This window comes from Littorina saxatilis, linkage group LG8 (assembly GCF_037325665.1).
Source record: "Littorina saxatilis isolate snail1 linkage group LG8, US_GU_Lsax_2.0, whole genome shotgun sequence".
Taxonomy (NCBI): Eukaryota; Metazoa; Mollusca; class Gastropoda; order Littorinimorpha; family Littorinidae; genus Littorina; species Littorina saxatilis.
In genome coordinates, this window is record NC_090252.1 from 38,396,537 (window position 1) to 38,424,145 (window position 27,609).

Here is a 27,609-nt window from a genome sequence, read left to right on the forward strand (position 1 = left end):
ACACACACACACACACACACACACACACACACACCAAAACATATGCTTTCTTAGGACTAGGAGCTACCATAAAGTACATCCGAAGAAACCAAAACCATTACTGATCTGAAAATTCCACGAATCCTAAATATCGAAGAGTGCCACACGCACTGTGACGTGAACCCGAGTCTGCTTTTGCACACGGCCCTGCAGCAAACCATAGTACATAAATAGCAACTAACGTCTTGAAGACTCAAACGGGTAAAAACACATCAAAAGTGCATACGCCTTTCCTGTTCCCTACATTCTTCGTCTGAAGTTTCATTGCAGGCTGTGTGACAAGGTTGTCGTTGTGTACCATGGCTACTTCACGAATGGTAAGGATGTCATGGTTGTTTACCCTTCGGTTCCGTCGCGATATAACCCTTCGTGGTTGAAAACGATGTTAAACACCAAATAAAGAAAGAAAGAACCCTTCGGTTTGCTTAGGCCAAAAAAAAAAATTGTCTGTTTAGGGTAACCCGACCGACCCTATCGATTTGGCGCCGACCCAAAAACTTTTTTTTGATTTAAAAAAAAAAAAAAAAAAAAGGTAAAAATGCTAAAAAGAGACATTTGGCGTTTCTTTCTCTCCTTTTCTCTCTGTTTTATTTATACGTTAGTTTTGAAACATGTATTCATCAAATATAAGAAGTGAATGTTCAGCCAACATAGCATTTACACAAAACAAAAAACAAAACAAAAAAACAAAAAAACAACCTTTACCTACCTACCGACCCTACTTTTTTTGGTCATGTTACCCTAAACAGACAATTTTTTTTTTGGGCCTTAGTTCGGTCACAGGCGGAAGGTATCGTTCATTGGACCACAGGCGGAAGGTATCGTTCATTGGACCACAGGCGGAAGGTATCCTTCATTGAACCACAGGCGGAAGGTATTGTTCATTGGACCACAGGCGGAAGGTATCGTTCATTGGACCACAGGCAGAAGGTATCGTTCATTGGACCACAGGCGGAAGGTATCGTTCATTGGACCTCAGGCGGAAGGTATCGTTCATTGGACAACAGGCGGACGGTATCGTTCATTGGACCACAGGCGGAAGATATCTTTCATTGAACCACAGGCGGAAGGTATCGTTCATTGGACCACAGGCGGAAGGTATCGTTCATTGGACCACAGGCGGAAGGTATCGTTCATTTGACCACAGGCGGACGGTATCGTTCATTGGACTACAGGCGGAAGGTATCGTTCATTGGACCACAGGCGGAAGGTATCGTTCATTGGACCACAGGCAGAAGGTATCTTTCATTGGACCACAGGCGAAAGGTATCGTTCATTAGATCACAGGCGGAAGGTATCGTTCATTGGACCACAGGCGGAAGGTATCGTTCATTGGACAACAGGCGGAAGGTATCGTTCATTGCACCACAGGCGAAAGGTATCGTTCATTGGACCACAGGCGGAAGGTATCGTTCATTGGACCACAGGCAGAAGGTATCGTTCATTGGACCACAGGCGGAAGGTATCGTTTATTGGATCTCCCCCGAAATCGGCGTAAAAACGGTCATACACGTAAACATCCACTCGTGCTAAAAACATGAGTGAACGTTGGAGTCTAAGCCCATGAACGAAGAAGAAGAAGAAGAAGTTCACTGGACCAACACTATCATAGTAGTCTTATTATGATATTGTTGGTTCAGTGAACGATACCTTCCGCCTGAGGTTCATTCACAACATAATACATGTATTTTATCCAAAACAAAAGATGTGTTTTGCCTGTTCTCTGCATGGCTTCTCCACGACTGGTCTTTATGAAATGGTGCATATTTACTTTCTTTTTTATTGAAAGTCGCAATGCTTGTAATTCTCTAAGATGCCAGTAGACAGGTTTAGAGCGCTTAATTTCCTTTGTTTCTTGTACTTTCTAATTTGCTTTTTTTTCACGGCAAAATACTGGTATTTTATCCGCGCAAAGATCTCTTTCAACTGATTTCATCAGGGTTTCTTTGCGCCAGGTGTGTCATTAACGTGTGTCGGTCTATTCAGCTTTTGTTCGTTGGCGACATAGTACGGGCTTTATGTTATAGCTTAGCGACACAATGTCAGCAAACTCTTCGAGTTGTTTATCCTATCTTCTTGGACAACTGAACTGTTCACGCTCCATTTTTACATTTAGTCAAATTTTGACTAAATGTTTTAACGTTGACTGGGAATCGAGATGAGGGTCTGGTGTATGTGTCGCGACTTGTTATCAGCTCATATTGCTAGCTTTTAACAAGCCTACAAGTCTTTGTTCGAATTAACTAATTCAATTAACGAATATTTGATTCAGTCGAGGACGATGAGAACAATGCTCCGTAACTATGCAGACATGATTATTGATTTAATCAATTTGAATTAAACAAATTTCAGCAAAGCAAGTCGTGTTGTTAACATATTGAAGCTTCTCTTGGGCCTGTGGTTCCAACCATGTAGCCAGTGAATTGCCTACACATGAGAAAATCATTGCTTATCTTTCTCGTCTGATCTTTTTTTCCAGATCGTGATGTTCTGTGGACTTCTTCTGACAGCCAACACAGCCACCGCACTGACATGTAAGGTTCAGTTAACAGATATGCGTGTCTATCTTTTTTTCCCTCTGTCCGTCTGTCTCTCTGCTGTCTATCTGTCTGCTGTCTATCTGTCTGTTGTCTGTCTGTTTGTCTGTCTCTCTACATCTCCCTCTCTCTCTCTCTCTCTCTCTCTCTCTCTCTCTCTCTCTCCCTCTCTCTCTCTCTCTCTCTCTCTGACAGGCAACAGGCTGTATACGCAAACGCCTCAGCATCAAGTATGCAGGATGTACGATATGGCGTACCACAAGGGTCAGTTTTAGGCCCTCTCCTCTTCTCTATATACATAAATGACCTTCCCCTTCACATTGAGAATTTATGTGAACTTTTTGCAGATGACACAACCATACATTCTAGTAACACCAATTTAAGTCGTTTATCAGAAACACTGCAAGAAAGTTTAAAGCAGTTGAGTGAATGGACTGAGCTAAATCACATGTCCCTTAACCCCCAAAAAACAAAAAGCATGATAATAACAACTAGGCAAAAACGCCAGAACATAACCTCAATATTTCACGATCTAACGGTTAATGATAAACTTGTTGAAAAAGTCGACCATCATAAAGTTTTGGGAGTGACCATTGATAACAACCTGTCTTGGTCACACCACATCGAACAACTGTCTAAACAAGTGTCCAAGAAGGTTTATCTATTATCTAGAATCAAGCACTTTCTGAATTTGGAAGCCAGGAAATTATTCTTTAATGCTCATATTCAGTCTGTTATTGACTACGCGTCTACCTTGTGGGACTTGGCAAGTGAAAATTCATTCAAACCACTAATTAGATTACATAAACGAGCGCTTAAAGTAGTCTTATTAAAGAAAACAACCCTATCTGAGTTAGACTACATGAACTTAGGCATTCTTCCTCTGAAGGCAAGGCTAAGTTATAATAAAGGTACCCTTATGCATAAAATTATTCATGGATGTGTACCTCAAACCATATTTTCCAAATTCACGTTAAAAACTTCACGCCAATTGATGAGACTGAACATGCCTCTGCCTAGGATTGACCTATTCAAATCTAGTTTAGTCTATTCAGGTAGCAGTCTCTGGAACACTCTTCCGACAATCCTGCGGCAAACTAGCAGCACAAACGTTTTTAAGACCAGATATACGTCTTATCTCATGAAGTCTAAATAAACATCTGTTGTCGCTAGAATGGTTGTTAAAACCAACAACCGGTGCTTTTTAACAATGTATTATTATTTTTATATACCCTGATTTTTTCGAATGCAGTGTATGTCAATGGGCATGGCATTTACAGCTTTGTTGCGTCAGTGCAATCTACTCTATAATTCTTAACTCATGTCAAATGAACTTATATTTTTCATTTAAGCAATGTATTGTATGTAAATTGATGATTATGTTCTTACTTTCATTTTATTATAATCATGTAGCAGTAGTTTTCTTTACTTGCTTATTCTTTAGCAATTTTAGACTAGTCCCTCTTTAGGGCGAGGGCCAGATGTAAAAAAGCAGATCACTGCTTACTCTATTACCCTCGTAAAATAAAGAATTGTTCTTGTTCTTGTTCTTCTCTCTCTCTCTCTCTCTCTCTCTCTCTCTCTCTCTCTCTCTCTCTCTCTCTCTCTCTCTCTCTCTCTCTCTTAGTCGGCGTATACTTGTAAAGAAAAAGAAACATATCTGCTGAAGGGACATTAAAACCCAACAAGTCGCGTAAGGCGAAATTACTACATTTAGTCAAGCTGTGGAACTCACAGAATGAAATTGAACGTAGTCAGCCGCTAGTGCAAAAGGCAGTGAAAGTGACGAGCCTGTTTGGCGCGGTAGCGGTTGCGCTGTGCTTAATAGCACGCTTTACTGTACCTCTCTTCGTTTTAACTTTCTGAGCGTGTTTTTAATCCAAACATATCATATGTATATGTTTTTGGAATCAGGAACCGACAAGGAATAAGATGAAAGTGTTTTTAAATTGATTTCGAAAATTTAATTTTGATCATAATTTTTAATTTTTTTAATTTTCAGAGCTTGTTTTTAATCCAAATATAACATATTTATATGTTTTTGGAATCAGAAAATGATGAAGAATAAGATGAACGTAACTTTGGATCGTTTTATAAAATTTTTTTTTTTTTTACAATTTTCAGATATTTAATGACCAAAGTCATTAATTAATTTTTAAGCCACCAAGCTAAAATGCAATACCGAAGTCCGGCCTTCGTCGAAGATTGCTTGGCCAAAATGTCAATCAATTTGATTGAAAAATGAGGGTGTGACAGTGCCGCCTCAACTTTTACAAAAAGCCGGATATGACGTCATCAAAGACATTTATCGAAAAAAAGAAAAACAAATCTGGGGATATCATACCCAGAAACTCTCATGTCAAATTTCATAAAGATCGGTCCAGTAGTTTAGTCTGAATCGCTCTACACACACACACACAGACAGACACACGCACACACACACACAAATACACCACGACCCTCGTCTCGATTCTCCCTCTATGTTAAAATAAATTTTAGTCAAAACTTGACTAAATGTAAAAACCAACCAACCAACGTACGCGTTTTCGGTCGATTTTGTGCAAGAAGTCTTTTTCTGGGTTTGATACGAGCAGACCATGTGACGTTTTTTCGCTGCAGCTCAAAAACGGTGGCAGGGATTTTCTCACTGTTTTTAGGGGGTAAAATATCAAGGGTCTGCCAAACCCAGCAAATGCAGTAGGCAGCCCAGAGATCCCTAAGTACCTCTCCCAATTATAGTACTTTTCGGCAATATTTACAGTTTCAAATTGCTAGGATAGCTTCTTTGTGATTTTATAGAGGTGTTCTGGGGAAACTGAAAGGTAGCCTCGTCAGGGGACAACTATTCAAACCCATATCCTCATCACTTTGTTTCTCGATTGAGAATAATCATTTATAGATGACTATTTTTCCTTTCCCTTGTTTGGGTGTATTTGTCCTCTCAGTGATTGAGGCTTATGTAAGGCTTGGTGATTGTATAGTACATCGTGCCTTTAACGGTTTTTGTTCCGTATTGTTGCCGTTTAAACTTGGGTTGAAGTCGGTGGTCCCTTTCAAAAAGGGTACACACTGGTTCTTCTTGATTGCGAGTGTTATCGATTGTTTCGCTGTGGTTAAGCTCGTTCTGCATTTGAACGTCTCCTGTAGTCTTTCCAGAATGGGGTTTACCCTTTCTTTGGCTGGTTTCTGGTTCAGTTGAAGGGTTTGGTTAGGAGCGTCCGCGTTCGCGGGTAGTAGACTGATTTCGAGGATGCTGTCATGTTCTCTCATGCTGTTTGATTCCAGCTGTTTAAATAGGCAGTTTCGTCAGAGTTGAGGTCTGGTTCATTGGTACGTGTAGATCACGGCAAGACAGTGTGTGTCAATCAGCGTTCCGCCAATGGTTGGGTGTGCCTCTTTGTTGCATGCAGTGGGGCTTTTCGGTTGGGTGGGCGGGGTTTGCCGTGGGGGTGATTTTTGGGCGCGAAGTTCTGCCCTCCCTCCCCCTCCTTCGCGTTGTGGCTGTGTGGCCGTGTTGTGTGTTGATTCCTTCGTTTTACCAATACTGTTTGTCAGTGTAGCGTTATTGGGTTGTTTTTACTTTTTCCCGGCCACTGTTGGTATCCCGTATGTTTTTTTCCGTGGCTTTATTTATTCTTTCCGTATTTGTTTGTGTTTGTTGTTGTGTTATGAATAAACACTGGGGTTCCTGGCGTTGTGTTGTTTTCTTTACCTGGTTTAGGCAAGGCGGGTGTTGCTTGTTGTTTGATTTGTTACGAGGTTTTTACAAGAAGTTCTTTCAGGTTCCTGTGTCTGGCATAGGCCACAAGGGGAGGTTTAGGGAACAATCTGGCACATTCCGTGTCTTGTAGAATCAATTTCCAGTGTTTTAGGAGTTTCTTTTTAAGGTGTCTCAGTCTGGGGTTGTATGTTGAGACCATGAGAAGTGGTGGAGTTTTGTTTTTGGTGGGATGGTCGGTTTTTTGTTTCAGAAGTGTGTTTCTTGGTATGTTCAAGACTTCTTGTTTGATCAGGTCTAATTCGCCTGGTATGTATTCTCTTTCAAAGAGTTTTGATAGGAATAGATTAGTTTCCTTGTTTTGTGTGGATATGTTGTTGTTGGTTCGAATGTATCTGATCATTTCACCTTTTACCAGTCCTTTAAAGACGCTGGGTGGGTGGGCAGATTCACGATGGAGATACTGGAATGTTTCAGTACATTTTCTGTGTGTTTTCAAGTCCAGTATTTTGTTGGACAGGAATCTGTTGCCTTTGCAGATGGTGGTGTCGAGGAATGTCGCCTCTGAGTCAGAGATGTTGTATGTGAATTTGAGTAGAGGGTGGTGGGCGTTGGCTATCTCAAACAAATGGTGAAGTTGGTTTTTGTCAGCGTTGAAGAACATGATGCCGTCATCTCTGTAGCGTCCGTGCCAAAGAATCGTGTCATTGTAGGCATATTTGTCGAGGATTTCATTCATGAGTTGAAACATGCGTATGTCGCATATTTCCGGGGATGCCGTCATTCCCATGGCGGCTCCAATGCACTGGTTGTAGTGTTGGTTGTTGAACACAAAGTTGTTGTTTTTCAAGATGAGTTCGAGAAATGCCACGATGTGTGATTTGTGGATAGGTGGTTGTGGTGGAATACACAGGGTGCTGGGTAAAGCTTCGTTGACTGCACTGATGAGTTCATTTGCTGTCATGTTGGTATACATGCTGGTGATGTCGAATGTACAAATGAGTACATTAGGGGGAAGAATGAGTTGTTCGATCTGTTGGATGAAATCCAATGTGTCTCTGATGTAGGTGGACTGTTTTTTTACAGTAGGTAGTAGGAAGAGATCGATGAATTTTCCCACGTATTGGGATGGGGTGTCGCACTGGGAAATGATAGGTCTGCTTGGAATTCTAGTGGCTTGGGCTCTGTTCGTCTGTAGGTTGCAGATTTCTTCTTTGGAGAATTTGTGTACTTTAAGAAGAAAGTACAGTTTCCCCGTTTTGTGTGCCTTCTTGGTTTGGCTCAGAAAGTTGTATGTTGGTTTGTCAATTTGTTGGGTTTTCTGTAAATGGGTTATGATTGTCATCATTTGATTGAGCAATGACAGTTGATCAGGTGGGGGGATGTTTTTGTAGTGTACCCCTGAGAGCTGGAATTGTGCTTCCTCGTTGTAGGTGGATTTGTTCAAAATCACGATTGTGTTGTTTTTGTCGGCCTTGCGTATGACAATGTTTTGGTTGTCGGATAGCTCTTTGAGTGCTTTCCTTTCATTTTCAGAGAGGTTGGATTGTAGTTTCTTCAAAGAAAGATTGTTTAGTTCCATTCTGGTATTGAAGATGTATTTCTCGATGGCTTCGTTTCCTGGTGGGGGGTTCCAATTGGATTTTGTGTAGAATGGAGGTATTGCGGTCTCGGAGGTGTTTTCACGGAAGTAGAATTTGCATCTAATTTTTCGTGCAAGTTTGCAGAAATCTGCCGAGATTCGTTTTCTCATGGTTGGTTTGTTTGTTTTTGGTGTAGGTATGAATTTGAGGCCTTTTTCTAGGCCCAGGTATTGTTCATTTGAAAGTTGTACATTTGACAAGTTGATTACGAATTGTTTGGCTCGTGTCAGGTTGTTGTTGATCTTTTTTTCTTTTTCATTTGAAAGTCTGGTTAGTTTCCTTTTTTGGATTCGGAGTTTTGTTTTGGAGTGCCTTCCCATGTTTGGGGGAAGAGTGTGGTGACAAAGTTTCTTTGCCCACGGATGGTGAGATTGTAGCCCGTGTCCTTTTGATGAAGGAATGAGCGGGGATCAGCGACTTGTTGAGTTCTGGAATGTAGTGCTCGGTTGGAGGTTTATAATTGGTTCGAGTGTGTGGACGAGTGAGTTGGCGGAGGGGTTTAGGAGTGTCTCTCCAACCTCTTGTGCTGAACCTTAATCGGTTTGAAGGGTGGCGTGTCGGTATGTCGGAAATAGTCTGGTGCTGGACGGAGTGGATTAGGCGTATCAACGTTGTGTGGTTAGATGCTGCTGGTGTGGCGGTGATGTAATTGAGGCGGATGTGTTACGTCCGTTCAAGTCTGTGGTGTCTCGGTGTGCCAAAGAGAGCTGGCTGCTTGGCTTTGTTGGGATTTGTTGTGGCGTGTCAGTTTTTATGGCCGGGGGTTGTAGGTCTGCGGTCTGCTAGTTTATGCAGATGTGGTGGGCGGCAGCATGGTGGAACGCTTAGATAAGATTGCCAAATATGTAATTGATCCATGACCACCTTGCACGTATTTTGGTCAATACAAAACAAATACGCACTGCGACAAGAGAGACAACAACTGTAAATATGCGAATTGATTTGCAAACAGTTGTTTACCTCCCCTGCAAACGTTTCGCTTCTTGCACAGTTTTACTGAGACGTTGTATGGGGAATGGCCGGCGGTGCGGTGGCGGTCGTGGCTGATTGAAACTGTGGTCAAGCAATCTTCGACGAAGCCCGGACTATGGGATTGCATTTCAGTGTGGAAGCTTAATAATTAATTGAGGCGTTTGGTCATTAAAAATCTCAACATTGTAATTAAAATAAACATCTTAACAATCAATTCCAAAATGATTTCATCTTATTCTTTATCATTTTGATTTCAAAAACATATATATATATACTGTTAAAAAAAAGCAACGCATAGCTTGTAATATTTGGTTAATTTAGTTATATGGCTACAAGGATATCCACCAAACTGCAGAAAATGTTTATCTGGTCGTCGACCTTTCGTCCATTGCCACAAGTGAGCTCTGCACGTGACGCATGCGTTATCAGTGGCTACAATGTCAAAATTGCTCATTTGGCATGACCACTCGTCATGCTTCAGTGTAATCTCGTGAAACTCGGGGAATATTGAGCTCTCACCATGTCTTCCAAAACCCATAAAAGCGGATTGTTCGCCACAAAGAAATCAGACGACAATTCAGCGACGAAAGATGGCCCGATTGAGCAGAGAAGACCGCCAAATTGCATTGGGTCGTTTACAAGCAGGCCAAAGTCAAAGTGCAATCGCCAGGCACTTCCACGTGTCCCAGAGCACCATCAGTAGACTGTGGGTCAGGTTTCAAGCCACTGGCTCCGTTGCTGACTTGCCACGAGCGGGAAGACCAAGGGCGACAACTGCTGCTCACGACCGCTTCATACGGCTCCGCCACCTCCGGAATCGTTTCCTGTCGGCCTCATCTTCTGTCCAGGCTCTCCCCGGGCCACACCGATTATCGGACCAGACCGTGCGGAACCGCCTGCATGAAGCTGGTTTGAGAGCTCGCAGACCTCACAGAGGAGCTGTCCTCACCCGCCGCCATCGCCAGAACCGAGTGCAGTGGGGCAACCAGCACCTTCGCTGGACCGTCCGAAATCACTGGAGACACGTGTGGTTCAGCGACGAGTCCTACTTCCTGCTCCAGCGACATGATGGTCGGAGGAGGGTCTACCGGAGAGTAAACGAACGTTACGCGCCCAACTGTGTGGATGAGGCACCCGTTCATGGTGGTGGAGGCGTCATGGTGTGGGGGGCGATCAATACCGCTGGAAGGAGCACCCTGGTGCACGTCCAAGGGCGCATAACTGCCCAGCGATACGTGGAGGAAATTCTGCGCCCACACGCCCTTCCTCTTCTGGCTGACCAGGATGCCATATTCCAGCAGGACAACGCTCGCCCGCACACAGCACGACTCACCACCCAGTTCCTCACCGACCACCATGTCCAGGTGCTTCCCTGGCCATCCATGTCGCCAGACATGAACCCGATAGAACACCTCTGGGATGAATTGGACAGACGTGTGCGCAGGCGAGAAGAAACGCCGGCAAATCACCGCGATCTATTGCAGGCACTTCAGGAGGAGTGGGACACCATCCCACAGCAAGATATCCGGCATCTGATCCAGTCCATGCCCAGAAGGTGCCGGGCAGTTGTTGCTGCTCAAGGCAGTCACACCCCCTACTGACTTGACAGCCTCGGCACCCAATCGTATTGATTGACTGATTGATTTGAAGATGCAAATGAACTGTGTGTGCATTCAACGGTGTCCATACCAAATTTCAAACAAATAATCTAAATATTGGATTTTCTGTTAATATTTTCGAAAAATAAAACAAATTTGGCAAGTAGCAACTATGCGTTTCTTTTTTTGAACAGTATACATACATGTATCTTATGTTTAGATTTAAAACAAGCTCAGGGCGGGGATGTAGCTCAGTCGGTAGCGCGCTGGATTTGTATCCAGTTGGCCGCTGTCAGCGTGAGTTCGTCCCCACGTTCGGCGAGAGATTTATTTCTCAGAGTCAACTTTGTGTGCAGACTCTCCTCGGTGTCCGAACACACCCGTGTGTACACGCAAGCAAAAGACCAAGTGCGCACGAAAAAGATCTTGTAATCCATGTCAGAGTTCGGTGGGTTATAGAAACACGAAAATACCCAGCATGCTTCCTCCGAAAGCGGCGTATGGCTGCCTAAATGGCGGGGTAAAAACGGTCATACACGTAAAAGCCGTGGGAGTTTCAGCCCATGAAGGAAAAAAAAAAAAAAAAAAAAGCCAAGCTCAGAAAGTTCAAATGAATAGAGAAAACCGCGCTTTGCTAGGCTACTACGCTTTACTGGCTCGTCACTTTCTGTGCGTGAACGTGTTACTGAGGCCGCGGGGTATGTCATCGACAAGGCAGTTGAGCAATTTCTTTCAATTTCAGTCTGTGGTCCTTGGTTGGACAGATTCATAAAATGTATTGATTTCGCTTCAGGGTCGGACGTAGCGTGGGGAGTTGCTGGCGGAACGGTGGCGGTTGTGGCTGCGCCCTATGCCGCAGCGGCGGCGGGTTTCGGCGCCACAGGTGTTGCTGCGTCTTCTGTGGCGGCGAAAGGGATGAGTGTGGCTGCGACTACAGGCGTGGGCGCGGGCGTCGTGGGCACTCTACAGGCCGTAGGCGCGGCGGGCTTAACCCTGGCCCAGTCAGTCATTGTGGCTGGCATCGCCGGAACTACTACCACCCTTACTAAGAAAGCTTTCTTTGACGGAGAGCAAGGTTAGCGAAAGAGGGAGAGGGGGGGGGGGGGGGAGTGGGCAGAGAGAGAGAGAGAGTTCGGGGGCGGGGGGTGGGGCAGAGAGAGAGAGTAGAGAGAGAGAGAGAGAGAGAGAGAGAGAGAGAGAGAGAGAGAGAGAGAGAGAGAGAGAGAGAGAGAGAAACTTTGTGTGTGTGTGTGTGTGTTCCATAAAACTACACAACAGATATTGTTTTTGACATATATGTTAATGTGTGTGTGTGCGCGCGCGCGTGTGTGTGTGTGTGTGTGTGTGTGTGTGTGTGTGTGTATGTGTGTGTGTGTGTGTTGTTGTTTGTTGGGTTGGTAGGGGAGAATGTTCGGAAAGTGAAAAGGGGAACTAAACGTAAATGCCGTCCGCACTGTGCAGAAAACAGATACTCGGAGAACCATAGACAGTCTATTATTGGCAGAACAAAAGACACGTTGAAGAAGAAATTAAAGAGAATAACTCGAAGAAGAATGTTTTTTTTCTTCTCATCTGATATTGGTTTTGTGGCATCAGTCACTTATTAATCAAGTAAATGTGTCTAGTACACACTCAGTACGTTACTTTTACATAATTTCTTTATTTTTTTTTTCAGAGGACAAATGCGGATAAGAACGTCAACCAAGAATCTCCACTGTGGACTTCCCTGTTCAATAGATGTTGACATTATATCTTTCATCTTTATATTTGTTTTAAAGACGTATCTTTTCTTTCGTATTCTGGTACTTACCGCTTTATCTTTTTTTCGTCCTTATAAGAAATAAAAAGACTGCAAAACGCAAGGCTTGCTCTCTGTCTGTCTGTCTGTATATCTATATATATATATATATATATACTAGATGATTACCCGCTTCGCCGGGTACCGGCTTCGCCGGGAAGAAGTAGAGCCGAATACCAGGCTGCGCCTGGGACCCGGCTTTGCCACACGGAGGAAGGGAGATAATCGCGGCTGAAAACACTGGAGAAGATAAGGAAGAGTTACTGGTAGTGGATCCCGACAAAAAAACCCACAAAATCGGTACAGCGCTGCGCGCTGAGAGCACGTGGTAAAATATCTCATCGACCAGGTTGTGTCCCGGGTGTACCTGAATATGCCCACCAAATTTGAAACAGATCCATCGAGAACTTTGGCCGTGCATCGCGAACAGACAGACACTAGTCGTATATATATATATATAGCTATTCTGATGGACACGTGGGGGAATTCGGGGGCTGTGATTGGATGGTCTCACACATCCCTTTTCCGATCATCAAAGCATAACGATACAAAAGTTGGCCATTTTTGCCGATATCCAAACGATATCGGCAATAACAAAGACGCGTGGTTCCGGTTTCTTCCACGTGTATAAAGTACACGCATACCTCGCCAGGTTTGTTTCTGTCACTCTGTGACTAGTCGACAGACGATGCCATTTGCTTTGTGTGTGTTTTTGTTGTTGCTTACTGTACATGACATACATTACGTGTAAAATCCAGTTCTTTAACAGGCAACAAACCTTGCAAATTTCCAGAAGCTGCAATCTGAAGCGACCTATCTCGGATTCTAGCAGACGATCTCTCCAATGTTTAACACAAAATCAGCAAACTCTCCTGTCACATAGAACGTCCATTGTATAGTGCAGGGCCGGACTAGGCGAAGAGGAGGGGGGGGGTTGCCAGTGGTGGCCCAGGGGGATGTCCCCCCTGGCGGCAGGGGCGGATCAGTTCATTTTATGACTGGTTTTTTTCAAAAGTATATTGTGAAGATATGGGTGTGAAGGCGCGAAGCGCTGAGCCGACGGCGCGAAGCGCCTAGCTTGCTAGGGGGGTCCGGGGGCATGCCCCCCCGGAAAATTTTGAAAAAAAGGATGCAAAATGGTGCAATCTGGTGCATTCTGAGGATGATCATTACCAGTTTCAGGCATCAGATTTTGTCACTGATTAATACCCCAAAAATTGAAACTCAATGTAAAATAAAGAAATGCATACCTCATTCAATATTTTTATTTTTTGGCTGGGGGGGGTCCGGAAACCCTAGAACCCACCCACCACCCCCTCGTTGTGGGGGTCAGGGGGCGAAGCCCCCTGAAGCTGACGGGTAGGTCATATTCTGAGATAGGAAAAAGGTCGCTCCTTGCATGAAACGGCATAAAATAAGCAATAATAAAAAAAAATTAAATAAGTAAGGTACATGTTTAGGCTAGGGGGGGGGGGGGGGGGGGGGGGGGGGGGGGGGGTTGCGCAACCCCCATAACCCCCTCCCGGTAGTCCGGCCCTGTAGTGCAATGTTGAAATGAAGTTACCGGTCTGAAACATTTCGTCGTTTCTTCTGAGACAATCATTGTTCTCTTATCATCTACAGATTTACCGCTGTCTTCACCACGCGAATTCCCAACAGAAGTCAGACTTTCGAACAATCTACGTAGGCAAGCATGATACGTCATGACGTCATATGATTCCTAACATATTGACGTAATGCTAAGCATCCGGTTATCTCGAGTTTTCTCCGTAATACATGTCCGTGGGTTTTTCAATGTTCGGTTATTTCCGTGGCTTCATGCGGAAAGGGAACCGTCGTCTGCAATCAACGACATGGACCATTCTGGTACTTGTCGCTGACAAAAACATGATTCTAACACAGAATTTAATGTCAGAATAGCTATATAAACGCTATTGTGTTTTCAGCGTAGCAATAGGGTCCGATATTTAGACTCGAACAAGTATAATGCGACTCGTCTTCGACTCGTCGGCATTATACTTGTCTCGTCTAAATATCGGGCCCTATTGCTACGCTGAAAACACAATAGCTGTTAATAGATATATACGACTAGTGTCTGTCTGTCTGTCTGTCTGTGCGCGATGCGCGGCCAAGGTTCTCGATGGATCTGTTTCAAATTTGGTGATCATATTCATGTACACCCTGGACACAACCTGGTCGATGAGATATTTCAACACGTGCTCTCAGCGCGCAGCGCTGTGCGCGCTGAACCGATTTTGGTTTTTTTGGTCTGGATCCACTACCAGTAACTCTTTCTTATCTTCTTCCGTGTTTTCAGCCGCGATTATCTCCCTTCCTCCGTGTGGCGTCAATCCATATTCCCGTTACTAAGTTACTATTTTTAGAAGGTCACTGCACGTTACTATTTTTAGAAGGTCTCCAGTGTTTTGCGCGTTCATCTCCTTTCCTTCGTCCGCTCCGTAGCCATTTTGTTATGATCACGTGACAAAGTTGATTATCACGTGACACTTTTGCCATATTTAGAGTTGTTTCCATAGTAAATACATCCGCGAAAGATAGCTCGCTTGAAACTGTCTTACATAACAATTCCTTTGTAATAAAAAAATGACAGAACACCATGAAAAATCATTATTGACGATCGCGAATCTAAGTTATATCAATAACACATTACGAAAACCTCTAAATATGTGCACAAATTCGATTTCTTCTCCAGAGGATAAATAAGACCCGAAGGGAAGGAACTCATTTTACCTGAGTTCAGGATGACTCCTGGGTAAGCAAGGACTTTCCCTTTCCATTATGTTGCAACATGGGTGATACCGAAGTCCCATATAAGCACGAGGGTTCTCCAGGCAGACCAATTAAAGGTGGTCGTCTACATTTTTGTTTGTTTTTCAATAATCTTATGGTTAGATTTCGCTAAAAAGTTATGTCAGATGATGAATGAACCATGGGGAAAAAAGTTATAGAAAAAAATATATGTAAACAAAGATTTTATTTTTGGGTAGCGTGACTCACGCTTCCAATATTTTGTTTTCTGTTTGCTGAGAACATGTGCTTTGCCTAAAAATACTGACCAATCAAATTCATGTCACTATGCTTATAGCCACGCCCAAACAAGTGTAGCAACAGTTTGACACTGGAGCGCTGTCCACGCTTTTTTTTAAACGCACGAAATGCACGGGATTTGAGAGGAGTTTTGCGCTTGGCATTTTCCAAATAAGAATATCCTACTATGAGTACTACGCTGGAATACTACAATGAATTTTCAAACGGCTACACTGGCTTCGTCTTTCCTGATCGAAATGGGGTGTATTGTTGATAATTGTAGATAATAGACTCTGCATTTTAATGGTCAAATGGCGATTTCAGTATAGAAATGTAGACAAGGACCTTTAAAGGTAACGTTTAAATCAGTCCCATACTAACCGTTTGCATAATCCTGATATAGGGTTAGGTTTGGCAGTGTTTTAGTCATTCCAATACTAACCCTTTGCATAACCCTAACTCTAGCATCATTAGTGCTTCAAATGTTCTCGCAAGCAAGGCATGTTCCTTTGCATTGGGTTTCAAGTAGGGTGTTACCGAAGTCATAATGAGGCATCCTGCAGTTACCCCAAACAGCACTTCAGACACTGTCCGAGTCATTCCCCTAAAACATAACCCTTACTGTAAGATTACGGTACGAGTCTAACAATCAAACGAGAAAGGCTACTCCCTTTGCATTATATTGCAAGGAGGGTTCTTAAGTTAGTGGTATCAGCGGCACAGAAACGCAAGTCTATTTGTGTATGTCTGTCTGTCTCGCTACCTACCTGCCGCACCCCTCCTCCTCCCCCACCCTTCTCCCTCTCCTCCTTTCTCTCTCTCTCTCTCTCTCTCTCTCTCTCTCTCTCTCTCTCTCTCTCTCTCTCTCTCTCTCTCTCTCTCTCTCTCTCTCTCTCTCTCTCTCTCTCTCTCTCTCTCTCTCTCTCTCTTTCTTGTTTTCTATCAAAGTTCGAGCTGATTTTGAAGGGATGCGATGATTCTTTAGTCCCGGATTTATTTCACATCCCGCACCCAACACATTTTGATACAAAGGAGACAGTTCTCGTCAGTATGGTATACACAGAGAATAAAAACACCCAAATCATTAGCTAGCTTACATATCACAATGGCCGGAAAAGAAAACGACGAGGACGAAAACCTTAAACCTTTTCTGCACACGTTATTATTGCACAGTTCGATATATCATAAACGTAATAATCCCATGACACGATGAGATAAAGGCCAATAAAAAATATACGATTGTCAAATCTTCACAAAAGTAAAACTAAACAAGTCGCGTAAGGCGAAAATACAATATTTAGTCAACTAGCTGTCGAACTCACAGAATGAAACTGAACGCAATGCAACGCAGCAAGACCGTATACTCGTGGTCCACCGCTCACGGCATAGGCAGTGAAATTGACAAGAGGAGCGCGCGAGCGGGGTAGTGGTTACGCTATGCTGCATAGCACGCTTTTCTGTAGCCTACCTCTCTTCGTTTTAACTTTCTGAGCGTGTTTTTAATCCAAACATATCATATCTATATATTTTTGGAATCAGGAACCGACAAGGAATAAGATGAAAGTGTTTTTAAATTGATTTCGAAAAAAAATTTTGATAATAATTTTTATATATTTAATTTTCAGAGCTTGTTTTTAATCCGAATATAACATATTTATATGTTTTTGGAATCAGCAAATGATGGAAAATAAGATAAACGTAAATTTGGATCGTTTTATAAATTTTTATTTTTTTTTACAATTTTCAGATTTTTAATGACCAAAGTCATTAATTAATTTTTAAGCCACCAAGCTGAAATGCAATACCGAAACCCGGGCTTCGTCGAAGAGTACTTGACCAAAATTTCAACCAATTTGGTTGAAAAATGAGGGCGTGACAGTGCCGCCTCAACTTTCACGAAAAGCCGGATATGACGTCATCAAAGAAATTTATCCAAAAAATGAAAAAAAACGTTCGGGGATTTCATACCCAGGAACTCTCATGTCAAATTTCATAAAGATCGGTCCAGTAGTTTAGTCTGAATCGCTCTACACACACACACACACACACACACACACGCACACACACACACACACACACGCACGCACATACACCACGACCCTCGTTTCGATTCCCCCTCGATGTTAAAATATTTAGTCAAAACTTGACTAAATATAAAAACAACGGAAGTTCAAAGGATATTGTCAGTTGGGGTGGTGCAACTTATTAGCTATGAAAATAATACATTATTGTATTTACACTGGCAACTCACAAACGGGCAAAACAAATGCGTTTTTTTTTTAATTTTACTTTTTTGTATAGCTGTACGAAATATCAGCACACACAAAAACAAAACAATATAACAGAAAAAAGTAAAAAGCTACAGCTATAGTTTGAATTATGCCCCCACCCCCCCCCCCCCCCTCATCCACCCCCAACAAAACATAGGTTAAAAGTAGAAAGGAAGACGACAAAGCACATGGGAAAAAAACAACCCTGGAGTGTTGCAAATCGCCAATATCAAATAGTCAAGGCAAACACAGCAAAGGAAATTAAGACTGACAAAATGTGTTTGCTACATAATATACAACTGTAAACTCTGCAGCACTTTACAACATTGTCCAATTGTTTATGTTGTATGTCCTTCTTCCGCAACAAGCTTTGTTTCTATATATTCTTTATTTTGTTTCGATTTCAAGAGATAAATCACTTATCAGGTTCACATAAAACTGTGAAAATAAAGTAACAAAGCAGAAAGCCAGAACTATCGCCGGAAATCAATGGGGAAAAACTCGAAAACACAATGGTTAACAAGTCGCGTAAGGCGAAAATACAATATTTAGTCAAGTAGCTGTCGAACTCACAGAATGAAACTGAACGCAATGCCATTTTTCAACAAGACCGTATACTCGTAGCATCGTCAGTCCACCGCTCATGGCAAAGGCAGTGAAATTGACAAGAAGAGCGGGGTAGTAGTTGCGCTAAGAAGGATAGCACGCTTTTCTGTACCTCTCTTTGTTTTAACTTTCTGAGCGTGTTTTTAATCCAAACATATCATATCTATATGTTTTTGGAATCAGCAACCGACAAGGAATAAGATGAAAGTGTTTTTAAATTGATTTCGACAATTTAATTTTGATAATAATATTTATATATTTAATTTTCAGAGCTTGTTTTTAATCCGAATATAACATATTTATATGTTTTTGGAATCAGCAAATGATGGAAAATAAGATAAACGTAAATTTGGATCGTTTTATAAATTTTTATGTTTTTTTACAATTTTCAGATTTTTAATGACCAAAGTCATTAATTAATTTTTAAGCCACCAAGCTGAAATGCAATACCGAAGTCCGGGCTTCGTCGAAGATTACTTGACCAAAATTTCAACCAATTTGGTTGAAAAATGAGGGCGTGACAGTGCCGCCTCAACTTTCACGAAAAGCCGGATATGACGTCATCAAAGACATTTATCAAAAAAATGAAAAAAACGTTCGGGGATTTCATACCCAGGAACTCTCATGTCAAATTTCATAAAGATCGGTCCAGTAGTTTAGTCTGAATCGCTCTACACACACACACACACACACACACAGACACACACACACACACACGCACATACACCACGACCCTCGTTTCGATTCCCCCTCGATGTTAAAATATTTAGTCAAAACTTGACTAAATATAAAAAGAAAGAGCGCCACATCATTAGAGCTGTCCTGTGTCTGTGTTATCCTTCTCATCCCCCAGCTGTTCTTCTTTTTCTTGTACTTGTTCTTGATTTTGTTCTTGTTGGTCTTGTTCTTCTTCGTGTTCTACTTGTTCTTGTTCTTCTTGCTGTCGTTCTTTTTCTACTTTTCTTGTTGTTGATGTTGTTGTTTATGTTTTTGTTGTTGCTGCTGCTCGTGTTGTTGTTGTTGTTGTTGTTGTTGTTGTTGTTGTTGTTGTTGTTGTTCTTCTTCTTCTTCTTCTTCTTCTTCTTCTTCTTTTGTTTTGGGGGTTGTTTGTTGTTGTTGTTGTTGTTGTTGTTGTTGTTGTTGTTGTTGTTGTTGTTCTTCTTCTTCTTCTTCTTCTTCTTCTTCAACGTTATAACACAACACTTCAAAGCACTCGACTACTCCACAGCCAGGGCTCCAACGGCATTTGGATACGATGTGTCAGTTCCAGTATGACCACTCTCAGCTGCTGTTTTTCACACGTTCCCCGTAGATCTCGGAATATCATACGTATCAGATACCGACGTGCGCGCAGCTCTTGGGATGTCATACAGACCCGAAGCGTTTTGTGAAGATGTCGCTCGTTCTGCGTTGCCTGGGTCTCCGCCGTGTCTCGTCTCCATGGTGGATTGTGCTCGGGAAGAGCGGCGTGGGGTGGTCACCATGGTGGTGTTTGGCCCAGTGGTGGGATTCTGTTGGTCGGCTGCTCTGTCCTCTGCTGATGGCATTGGGGTCAAGTAGTCGTTGGATTCATCAGCTTCTGCAAACAAGTACCATTGGCTTCAGTTAGACATTCAAAAACAGGTTTACGTGACTGCTAACGTTCCAAAATTCAGAGTCCAAAAACAAGAATAGTGGCTTCTTGGTACATTTGATGTAAATGTATCGTTACCATTCTTATTTGTTTCTTTTTTTTTTCCCTTACACCTGTTCCTTGTTCCGGTGTTCTCTCACGCCGCCCCGTCCCTGCATTCGCTGCTCCATCCACATCTGAATTTCGTTCCGCTGCCAGACCTGTCGATTTTACAGACGCTCCAGGGAGGGATGTCGGGTCGCTGCGGTAGGCTACCCTCGGAAGTTGACACTGCACTTCTGCTGAGTCACTTCGACGGTGTTCAGTAGTGGGTCTGTCCCGAGCTAACGGACGCAGCCCACTACCTACTATGCCCCCTACTAACGACATTGACTGCTAAGTCGCGGAGCCAGACTAAGTGAGCGTCCTCTCCAGAGAGCAGACCGCCACCACGTCCCTCCGTCGACACGTTGAAGACTGACAGCAGAACTACTATTCAGGGAAAGATGGAACAGGAACACTGAGACCAAGGTCACCATGAGAGCTCCGGGCATGAAGGGCCACAAGAGCAAGGACATTTTTATAATTTTGGATGATTAATGAGATGAGGATGATTATAATGATGATGCTATGGATTTCCAATTTGGTTTGAGACTACGTGACAGGGCAGCACTCTACGCTTACTGTCATAATATATCCTGGTGTCAACCAAGCCCGAGAACTGCCGCACCTGCGGTGTGGGTCAGGTAAACAGAACCTGAGCACCCTCAACTCGTTAAGTGAATGACACTCGGCTGTGTGATTCCAGCCTTCCCATAGGAACCATAGCACTTCCACTCTGGGTAAGAGCCGACCGTAGCCCGAAAAACCCACATGACCCTGATGGGATTCGAACCCACGACCTCCCGGCCCACAGCCCGATGCGCTAACCACTGCGCTACGGGGGCCGGTCTTATTTGTTTCTTTGTTTTCAATTTTTATTCTGGCTTCAGTTAGGATTTGGAAGGGCGTCAATCCACTATGCATATCGAAAAGTGTCAAAACGAAGCCTGTCAATTTTATTGGAACTGAATCTGTCGAGGATCTGAAAACCCTCATATGTTTTCAATTTTCATTTCTGTACTGTACTATTGCTTAGGGATTTGAGGTGCTTTCTCACCTTGGAAAGCTAGCAGCAGCAAGAGTTGCGCTACCTGGGTGTGTTCGTGTTTAGGTGTATTCAGCCACCTGTACTTCTGGTAGAAACATCCATGTCTTTTACATGCCACAGCGGCAACATAGAAGTGCGACATGGATATCGCCTCAGAGTCAGATACAGTATCCGATCCAGCCAGGATTTGAACATATGTGACCCGAAGAACCCAAGTCCAGTCCTCTACCAGCTGAGGTCTAAGGTCCAAAACTAATTTGAATATTGACCTTTTGACAAATATTAAAGAAAAATGACTAAACTCAAGTCTGCAGACGTTACACACAAAAACCCACCTTCTCTGACATTTTAGGGACAAAGCTTGCATGGCTTTTGGCAAAAAACAAACAAAATTAAATAAACAAACAAACAAACAAAAAACGAAACAAAAAGATACGCGTCTGTGTATAAACTTCAAACAAAAGTTAAAATACATAAATAACCGACATACCAAATCCAATTTATTTGGCTTTGGCATCGGAAACAAACTTTTGCGGAACCTAATCTAACTACAATCACTATCATTCCAAAGCCTCATTCTGCCCAAATATATACCATTGGTTTCGTTGTCAGGAATTTCGTCATAGACGTGACTGTGGACACTGTTCTTGGAGCCGCTCATGTCGACCAGACCTGGGGGAAGAGGCAGCGGCGTACCGGGGCCCGAGGCACGTCTCACTTTGGGAGGGGCAGGGGACGCTGTTGATATGAAGAGCAGCATGCATTTAAAGATAAGAAGATAAGATAAGAACATGTGTCTTTTGGCACCACATCGTATAACTCACTACACAAAGACAACAATCAAAAGCATAATCGTACATAAATACACTTCCAAGATCAACTGTTACACAAGTATTTAGATAATGAGCAATATTCATATTATATATATATATATCATAGTAGCTGACTCTCTTAAACACAGCGCACCCAAACAGTTAAGGCGCACTCTTTCTCGTGAAAACAGTTCAGCCCACCATCTCAGGATTGCCTGGGTTTCCATACGGGTTAAAACCACAGCTCCACTTGGTCACATTGCAAACAGTACAGCCTGGGTGCTGTTTGAGCATAGTGGGAATTGTTTGATGAACTAAGTTCGTAAAAGCCACTGGTGTTATAATCCAGCAAACCATTTCAGCTAGAAACAACAAGCTGTTGTGATGTTGATGTTTAGTATGTGTTCAAGAGCAGGGATGGTTATATCCATTGGGAAAGCATCGCCAGATCACAGACGGGGCACCAAACTGTTTTCACGAAAAGGAGTCTGCCTTTAACATGTGTGTGTGTGTGTGTCTGTGTGTGTGTGTGTGTGTGTGTGTATGCGTGTGTGTGTGTGAGTGTGTGTGTGTGTGTTTGTGTGTGTGTGTGTGTGTGTGTGAGTGTGTGTGTGTGTGTGTGTGTGTGTGTGAGTGTGTGTGTATGTGTGTGTTCACGGGAAGGCGATGAGCATACAAACCGCCAATAACATAGTATATCCGTTTGAGAAAGAAGAAACATTTAAATGTACCCAGTTTGTTTGTTGTTTTTCGCGACTGATTCACCACGCACCCCCCCCCCACCCCCACACCTTTGACCACCACCCCTTTAACCTACCCCGACGGCCACATACACGAACGAATCTGTCACTTTCTTCCTAAAGTTGTTCAGGAGTTTCACAAAACATCGACACTTTACGAAAGCCCAGCATACCTCTCTTCTTCAACACGTAGCAGACGGCAACGATGATGCCGATCAGGAGAAGAAGGAAGCCAACAATGATACCGACGACCATTCCCATCTGTGGTCTCTGTGTGTCCGGTTCAGTCGTGGAGTCATCTGTTTCAGAAGCAAAAGTCAAGTCAAACAAAAACGATCAATAAGCAAAGGACAATTAAGATCAAGGCATTTTAAAATCAATATTCGAGGGTATACATGTTAGTTAAGACACCAAGAAGACTTAAACAAAGAAGGGGAAAAACAAAGGAATGAAACAAAAGAAGGGGAAATGAGGAAAGGAAAAAAAACAAAGGAAGGTAAACGAAGAAAGGAAAAACAAAGAAAAGAAGGGATAACTCGTAACTATGTTTACTAAACGCGGTGACCATGTGAATAATTAAATGATTTGGGCGGGGATGTAGCTCAGTCGGTAGCGCGCTGGATTTGTATCCAGTTGGCCGCTGTCAGCGTGAGTTCGTCCCCACGTTCGGCGAGAGATTTATTTGTCAGAGTCAACTTTATGTGCAGACTCTCCTCGGTGTCCGAACACCCCCGTGTGTACACGCAAGCACAAGACCAAGTGCGCACGAAAAAGATCCTGTAATCCATGTCAGAGTTCGGTGGGTTATAGAAACACAAAAATACCCAGCATGCTTCCTCCGAAAACGGCGTATGGCTGCCTAAATGGCGGGGTAAAAAACGGTCATACACGTAAAATTCCACTCGTGCAAAAAACACGAGTGTACGTGGGAGTTTCAGCCCACGAACGCAGCAGAAGAAGATTAAATGATTTGTGCTTATTCGAGAAGGAAGAGAAATTGTCAAAAGGAACCCCATCTTAATTCATTCTGTTATATTCCAAAACAAAGGTGCACAGACAAAAACAGAATTTTTCATTGGCTTAAAGACAAACATTGTAACTTGCCCATCTGGTGCCAGAGCGAATGCATTCAGAGTGCAGTCTCCAATTAGCAATTTTCTAACATCGCCATAAATTCGGGATTCGTGTTACCTGTAGATTGGAAGACGGCGTACGATGGTGTTGTTTGGATATCTAAAAGAAAAAAGAAGTAAGCTAAATGAATTCGCATGACAATAGCTTATTTACTGTTTCTCTAATAGACAATAGAGAGATACAATTCACCTAACACAACCAAAGAAAATAAAAACAAACCAAGCTAAGCTAATTGAAATGAAATGAAATGGAACGGAATCAAACAAAACCAAACAAAACGAAACTAAACGAAACCTAATTAAATTAAACTAAATTAAACTACATTGGGGTGTGCACGTTAAAGATCCCACGATAGATAAAAGGGTCTTTCCTGGCAAAATTGTATAGGCATAGATGAAAAATGTCCACCAAAATACCCGTGTGACTTGGAATAATAGGCCGTGAAAAGTAGGATATGCGCCGAAATGGCTGCGATCTGCTGGCCGATGTGAATGCGTGATGTATTGTGTAAAAAAATCCATCTCACACGGCATAAATAAATCCCTGCGCCTTGAATATGTGCGCGATATAAATTGCATCAATAAAAATAAAATAAATAAATCCCTGCGCTCAGAACTGTACCCACGGAATACGCGCGATATAAGCTTCATATTGATTGATTGATTGATTGAACTAACTAAAGCGAAAAACTAAACTTAATTAAAGTAAACTAAACTGAACTAAACAACAAACAACAACCACGAAACAAAACTAAACACAGGTGTTTTTGTTTTTTTAAAACCCACCTACAATACATAACAAAAATGTGCAGAAAATAAAGGAGCATACGCAATACAAGTATAGCAAGTCCTCGGCATTTACAACACTTACCGGTTTCCACAACGTCTACCATGAAGGCAATGTGACCGACGCCCAAGTCATTTGTCAGACAGAGTCTGTATGTCCCATGCGACTCTGACGTCACACCAATGAAACTCAGGTGTAACGTCATATCCGGCGGCTCCCCTGTCAGGCTGATGGCTCGGTCCGAACTGTTTGGTTTAAACAATGTTGCATTTATGTCTCACATGTTCGTGAAATGTACAGTATTATAAAGTGAAAAAAAACCCCACAAAAACATGAACTGGTTGAGTAAAGACAGATGAATGAACTTTACAAAATGCGATTCTGAATATGGTAGTCGGCACAGCATCCCTTTATGCAAACCAATTCAACACTGTGACTATCAAGCGAGAGATTAACTAACAGTCCAAAGCAAAACGGCAGTTTAATGCCAGGTAAAATGAGTCTGTCTTAATTACATGTCATTTGAAGCAAACAAAGAGTTGACAAGTAATAGTACTAGTCTACTGCATGTGTAAGACAAAATAAACTCAATACAAAATCAGCAGAAATAGTATTTTAAACAACAAACTCAAAGATAAATGACAGAAAAGGAAAAAGGAAATAATAGCAAGAATATAAAATTTAAAAAAAATAACAATACAAGCACACACACAAACAATTCCAGGTAAATGAAAGTATGACTGAACCCTGAAGACCGTTAAGACGAATGCTTTTCTTCTATGGAAGTATGACTTTTTCCGAGGCAAACCTGTGACATGACTTGAAGGTCAGTGTTCCATGAGGTGTGTCCTTCTCTAGCTTGCATTGCTCAGAGACAGAAATGTGTGCGTGACTGCGAACGGGGAAACTAAGATCAAGTCGTTCACCAGGGGCAACGCTGAAAGTCTTCTTGGTCACCTGGTTGAAGCTGGGAGGACCTTAGTTTGATAGAAACACAACCCAATTCAACAAATTTATTAGCATTATTTTATGGTTTGTTATTCAAATGTTCAACTTGTTCATTGATTATTAATCATTACATTGTAATATGATTGGTTATATTAATTTTTCCAACAGATTGAAATGCAAGTTACTGTTAAACGTTATGTTAAGTTCTGTTATGTCAGGAAAAAACGAAGTAAATAAAAAATAAAAAGGTAGAAAAAACATAGAGAAAGAAAGAAAGAAAGAAAGAAAGAAACAAACAAACAAACAACTAACAACGAAATAAACAAGGGAAGACAGAAAGAACTAACGAAATAAAGAGAGAAAGAAAGAAAGACAAAACAGACAGACAGAAAGAGAGAAAGAATAAACAAAAATGACAGCCAGACATTAACCAGAAACAAACAACAAAACACACCGCACAAAAATTACACACAAAACACTCAGTGAGCAAACCACCCACTACTTAAACTCTATGAGTCAAATAACTTCACTCTCACATACATTTCACCAACAGGGTTGTACTCATGTTGCTGCCACCATCCTCAGTCTCACACACAATCTGCCCAGCATCTTCACACTGGACACTGTCCATCGTGTGACGGACCTCGTTGTCTGGCTTTGCCTTGTGAGTGACCGCAAGCTGCTGTCCATGATGATCCTTTAGCCGCGGAAGTGAAGGTATAAGTGGATAACCCCTGTCCCACGTGCAGACGATGGTGATGGGAGAATTTTGAGGGATGGGGGACTCGATGGCTTTTTCTTCGTAAAGCAAGGCAATGCTTTCGATGTGTGGAGGATCTGAAAGATTATCAAGGGATGTTTTGAATTATTTCAATATGACTGTCTCTGTCTTTCTTTGTCGCTCTCTGTTTCCGCATGTTGCTCTCAGTTTCTCTCTTTCTGTCTCTGTCTATGGCTGTCTGTCTGTCTGACTTTTTCTCTGTATCTGTGTGCCCGCCTCTCTCTCTCTCTTTCAATCTCTTTGTTTGTCTGTCTGTCTGTCGGTCTGTCTGTCTGTCTGTCTGTCTCCCTCTCTCTCTCCAAATTGCAATGTTTGTTTAAGTCTTAAGTAGAATGTTAGAGAAAACTGAAGATATCATGTGTTGTACAATACGTATCCAAAAGCAGCAAATAAGTCTAGCACAAAGTAAGACAAAATCCTGAGTGAGAGAGAGAGAGAGAGAGAGAGAGAGAGAGAGAGAGAGAGAGAGAGAGAGAGAGAGAGAGAGAGAGAGAGAGAGAGAGAGAGAGAGAGAGAGAGAGAGCAGAAGAAAACAAAAGAAAGCAAGACAGAAACTCATCAGCATCTCGAAACATTCTCAACAATTACAAACAAAAACTCTATCCACTCTACCAAAGCCTCTCACTCTAACGTACATTGCTCGTGTGCTACTCCAACCGACTTTTCGAAGCTCTGACCATCCGCCAGCTTTACCACAAGTTCCATCTCCATCTCGGACCCGTCCATTCGTTTGGTGACAGTGTAATCTCCCGTTCCTTCGCCGCACGTACACCCGTTTGAGGGAATGCATGTGCCATGATCGTGGAAAAACACACAGGCAGTGGTGTGTGGTGGCTTGTCTTCCTTCACTAAAATCTTCACGGTTGAAACATCAATGCCGCACGTGTTCGAGACGGTGAATGCCAAGGTCACTTCGGATTGGTCTTCGGTGATGACAGGGTTGTTGGTGATTTTGATGTTTATGCCTAGGTGGACAGAAAAGTTCAATTGATTATGTTGAAGAACGCGAGGTTTTTGATATTTTAAACGTGTAGCTGGAAGTAATTTGTGACCCTCCACCACGAAATGAGTCGCATGTCACCTCGCGCGGTTCTGCGCTAGGCTTAATATAAGTCCGGGGAGTGTCTGGTAACAGTGTGAGGGTCACCTTAGTCACAGGCTTATAACTTAAACAGTGTTCGCTCTTTTCTAAAACGGTTTTCACCACTGGATAGAGCATAACAAACTCTTTAAGAAAATGTAAAAACATACAAATCATGCAAAGGTGACATGCGACTCATCCCGTGGTGGAGGGTCACATTTATCCAGATTAAGATCTGAAGAAGAAAGGGACGCACGTGCTCTTAACGCATACAACCATGGGCGCAACCTGAGTAATACGGAGCCAATCTCCTGGCACCTGTGAGAATAACACGCA

The 27,609-nt window shown here is 42.6% G+C and overlaps 2 protein-coding genes across 2 annotated transcripts in view; one reads left to right on the forward strand and one right to left on the reverse strand.

Moving 5' to 3' along the window:
• The first annotated feature begins 202 nt into the window (after nt 1-202).
• On the forward strand, nt 203-12,369 carry LOC138973464 (interferon alpha-inducible protein 27-like protein 2A). Its single transcript, XM_070346180.1, has 4 exons — nt 203-356; nt 2,519-2,573; nt 11,301-11,582; nt 12,183-12,369. Exons 1-4 carry the CDS (start codon nt 339-341, stop codon nt 12,197-12,199), a joined length of 372 nt encoding a protein of 123 aa, XP_070202281.1. The 5' UTR covers nt 203-338; the 3' UTR covers nt 12,200-12,369.
• A 5,380-nt stretch (nt 12,370-17,749) lies between these two features.
• LOC138973465 (uncharacterized) overlaps nt 17,750-27,609 on the reverse strand; it is a 10,404-nt gene continuing 544 nt past the window's right edge. The window contains exons 2-9 of the mRNA XM_070346181.1: nt 26,828-27,157; nt 25,952-26,248; nt 25,272-25,440; nt 24,548-24,708; nt 23,735-23,776; nt 22,717-22,842; nt 21,586-21,729; nt 17,750-19,808 (exon numbers count right to left, since the gene is read on the reverse strand). Of these exons, the coding sequence (XP_070202282.1) occupies nt 19,525-19,808; nt 21,586-21,729; nt 22,717-22,842; nt 23,735-23,776; nt 24,548-24,708; nt 25,272-25,440; nt 25,952-26,248; nt 26,828-27,157 (1,553 nt within the window). The 3' untranslated portion in view covers nt 17,750-19,524. The remainder of the gene's footprint in view (nt 19,809-21,585; nt 21,730-22,716; nt 22,843-23,734; nt 23,777-24,547; nt 24,709-25,271; nt 25,441-25,951; nt 26,249-26,827; nt 27,158-27,609) is intronic.